The sequence below is a fragment of the Arachis duranensis genome, chromosome 10, assembly GCF_000817695.3.
Source record: "Arachis duranensis cultivar V14167 chromosome 10, aradu.V14167.gnm2.J7QH, whole genome shotgun sequence".
NCBI lineage: Eukaryota > Viridiplantae > Streptophyta > Magnoliopsida > Fabales > Fabaceae > Arachis > Arachis duranensis.
In genome coordinates this window covers 21,842,396-21,846,781 of record NC_029781.3, presented here as the reverse complement: position 1 = coordinate 21,846,781, position 4,386 = coordinate 21,842,396, and the positions used below count along the sequence as shown (strand labels likewise).

The 4,386-nt window shown below is 30.0% G+C and overlaps 1 protein-coding gene across 1 annotated transcript; it reads right to left on the bottom strand.

The window, feature by feature from the left end:
- Positions 1–262: 262 nt before the first annotated feature.
- On the bottom strand, positions 263–3,535 carry LOC107469454 (jasmonate-induced oxygenase 1). The gene is made up of 3 exons (XM_016088825.3): positions 2,933–3,535; positions 1,895–2,225; positions 263–794 (listed from the first exon to the last, which is right to left on the bottom strand). The coding sequence occupies exons 1-3, from the start codon at positions 3,436–3,438 to the stop codon at positions 579–581; spliced, it is 1,053 nt and encodes a 350-aa protein (XP_015944311.2). The 5' UTR covers positions 3,439–3,535; the 3' UTR covers positions 263–578.
- Between the last annotated feature and the right edge of the window lie 851 nt (positions 3,536–4,386).

Below are 4,386 nucleotides of genomic sequence, written 5' to 3'. Positions count from 1 at the left end.
AAATCAATTTGTCTAGCCTAATTTTGACAAAAATAACATGATTTAATCGATTATATATGTTAAATTTTAATTACTGAAAAATATCTTTAAAAAAAGACGTTTTAAGTGTCTTTATTTGAGTGGCTCCTTTAATAAATTGATTAATTAGATTATGTTTTTTTTGGTGACTTAATTAGATTATATTAGAACATACATTTAATGAGTTTGATAAATATTTATAAAAATACTTACAAATTTATTTACTAAAAATATTCACAACAATAAAAAAAATACTCAAATCTAGTGTATATTTTGTGAAGTAAATTCTAAATTTTACCATACCAGAGCCAACTCTGATTTCTCATGTATGGTAATATACTCCTAGAAAAATCAAAGTTAAACAAAATAATACTGTATATGACATAACAATTACTGATCATCTCTACTCTGCAGCTCAAATTTTCATTACAAGATTTACACAATTAATTAATAATGTTACATTATACAAAATGGATTTAATTTAAAAACCCTATTATTAGTTTTTTTAAAATTTTTACGATATTTTTCAGTTCAATAAGCGAAAAATTAAATCAGTAATATTATCTAGGAGATTTTAGAGAGTCCACTTGGGATTTGCCACGTGGACCTCTGGTTCTAATGAAGAGCCTATATTCATCAAAGGTCATGGGAGGGTAGAGTGAAGGGGTGTCTGGGGTTACCAATTCCTTTGCTGGCTGAATGGGTATGTCACTTTTTGGGTTGTAGAAAAANNNNACTCTGTGCTCCACGCTCTTGTATTTTGCATTGCTTATAACCTAATCACAACAAAAAAATAAACTAGGTTAGCACTCTTTTGTCAATCTTATGTTCTTTTTTGGTAAATAGATTTAAGTGCTTACTCACATCTGTAATAGAAGTGTGTAAAAAAATATTGCAAAAATAAAAGAGAATAATATGTGTTGTGGATTCCACTACTTAAAACTATATAAATAAAATATATAAAAAAAATTAAGTATTTCAAAAATACCAATGTTTTAATATTTTTAGTTGTTGATCTCAATTATATATAAATTTTATTATTGAGATCAACAGGTAAAATCACTATTAAAATATCATCAGTATCTTCAAATACTTTATTTTTGTTTTCTAAAATATGGTTATATGTGTATTATACACTTTCTCTATATGCCATGTGAATATTGACTACTCACAACATATACAAATCTTGATTCCACAATTGCATACATATACATAGTTAAAAAAACTTGATCTACTTAGATATAATGAAAGTATAATCATTGATCTTCATCACACTAACAGTGGAGTTTAATTTCAGTCACGAATTCAGCAATTAAGAAAGTACGGCTGATCCAATTTGTTATTCAAAAATGTCATGCTAACCTTATCTAATAACTTTAGAAAAGTAAGTTAAAAAGATATCCTTAAAATATTTACGGTATTTTTTTTAATAAAATTTGTATTCGATGTATGTGATGGAAAAAATTCATGGTCGAGTGGGAAAGAAGAAAAATTTTCTCTAAAGTAGCCCATGTTCAATCATATAATGCGAAGTGGTGCAATTCCAACTAGGAATACACACGTTACAAAGTTTACATAACGAGTGAATGAAACTTATCCATTTAGCAAGCTTAAAGAAGACTGAAACATGAAAAAGTAAAAACAAACAAACAAACAAACAAGACCAAACATTATTGTACCATGATAAATTCTAGCCAAACATTCTTATATTTCTCATCTGTTATATTATTGCGCGTCAATGTCGTATCATCGAAAATAAGGATAGAATGATTCGTTTTAATTTTATACATTTATTCAAAATAATCTCAGATTCTAAATTTATTTTAGGACACGCGTTAAATATGTTTTAAAAATATAATATAATATTATTTTTCACCTGAATTTGATCTCCAATATTAACAATGAAGGCATGGCGAGCAGGCTTCACCGTGATCCATTCGTCGCCTCTCCGAACCTGAAGGCCGGCAACTTGGTCGTCCGGCAGCAACATCGTCATCCCTCCGGGGTCCGAGTGCGACGACAGACCAAGCGTCAGCTCCGGCCGAGGGCACTTTGGGTAAAAATTAACCCTCAAACATGCCCCAATATCTTCACCCCCAAATGCATTCTGGAGAAAATCCTCTTCTAAACCTAAGTTTATAGACAAAGCCTTCAACAACCTCCCTCCTAGCTTCACCACCTCTCTCCCATATTCATCAAACACTTCCCTGCATATAATTATATAATATAAAAACTAAGCAATTTTAACTTCACAACTCTAAATTCTCTAGCTATTTTCACATCATTTTTGCATCACTTATGTATACAATAGTAACATATAATAGTACTAACTTTATTATATACTGTACCTGACTATATTTTATAATACTATATGGTTTGTCACTACATAAAACATGGATCATCATCATCTATCATATCATCATATATGTGTATTATTCAAATTATACATATAATACATGCTGATGAGTGCTACTAGCTTAGTTAATTATACACGCAAACCACCGGTTTAAATAAGGCAGGAAAAGTTTGATGTGCCAATTAATTTTTATTTATTTTCTAAATAAATATACTTTAATTTATTAGCATTGTGGGCGCCGGAGGGACATCATCACTAGTAGTTAATTGGTAATAATAATTTCATTTTGGAGGAGAAGACACAAAAAAAAGAGGAGGGAGAAAAATAGGTCTAATAATAAAAAACAGTAATACTAGCTAGAAAGATAAAAAAATAAATTTAAAGAGTCTAAATTTCTCTTATAGAGACAAAAATAATAAAATTTGACAGGTTTTAACTAATATTTTTTACCATATATTATCGAATAACAAGTTACTACAACTCCATTATTTTACTGTTCTAATTAGGAGAAATTAAAGAGTAGAAGTAGAATAGAAATTATTAATAATAACTAATTACCTGCAAGAGAGAGGCAAAGAAGGCCATTTGTTATAATCTTTGAGTGACAAAGGAAGGTAGTGAAGGAAATAGTAATCACTCCAATCAAGAATAGCACCCTTTTCAACACCAAGCCTACTTCCATAACCTTCATAAGTCTTTGGAGAGTTTGCATATTTTTGCTTCAATTCCATGGGAAGGTGAAAGAATTCACGCCAAGTTTCCCTAGCCTTGTCCATCAACTCTGGTCTAACCCCGTGGTTCACCACTTGGAAGAACCCCCAGTCATTGCAGGCCTCGGCAACTTTCTGGAGCACCGACTTCCTCGCATCCGGGTCGGTGCCTAGAAAGTCTCCGAAGTCTATGACCGGGATATTTGCATCCGAAGTAGAAGTAGAAGTAGAAGCAGAAACCGGCCTATGGGTCGGGGGCTTGATATACCTGTCTGGGATTGAATCTATGCATCTTTCCGACAAGGATTGAACTCTCACTATTGGTTCAGGCCAATCTGGTGAAGTGTTGGACATTGCTTATGCTGCTGATATGTTTTCCGAGGTTGATACGCTTCAAGTGTTGCAAAGTATATCTATATGTATATCAATATATATAGTGAATACTATCAAACAAAATCGTTGAATTTTTTGTATTTTTTGGGGCTATCTATTTTGTACTATATATACTCTAATAATTAATTGAGCTTGAGTAATTTGTATAGGAAAAAGTCTACTCTTTTATTTGGCCATGGAATTTCGCACGTGAATGTTTTAGTATCGTATAGATTAAATTAAGTCAATAAATAATTAATATAAATTTATTGAATTAATTCACTTGTTAGTTTAAATAAATATCGAAAATTCGAATAAATTACCAGAAGAAAACTCAAAATTAAAGAGAAGAAAATTCAAATTAACAAGAAGTAACTATAAAATAAACCAAATTTCATTCTTTAACCCAAAAAATTTAAGTAAACGAATTCCATATTTTCGGATTTTTAATTTTTTTATGAAACAAGAAGTTTGGTGTATTTTATAGCTTTTCCTCGTCCAATTTTGGATTTTTTTCTTATAATGCAACCACTTGATGAGCCAGTATTATTTTTATTATACTCGAATTGATAGGATCGATTAAAATGGTACATAACTTAATCTTTTTACCTAGACCTTCAATTTAAATTATGAGTAAAAAAATTTCGGTTTACTCTTTTCCTTTTTTTTAAAACATCTATTAAATTTAGTTGAATTAATCAAATGTCTGATGGACTTTGATGTTAGACATATCATTGAAGTGAAAGAAAAATCTTTTGTTATACTCTTCTTTAGTTTGATACATTTTAAATTAATATATCTAAAAATAAAAACTACAATATAATGTTCTAGATAAATAAGCGTTGAACAATTTGATCCAACCATCCAAATGTCAATAAGATTCTAATAATTCAAACAACATGGGCGAGTGTGTGCTGTGTCAAAAAGAGA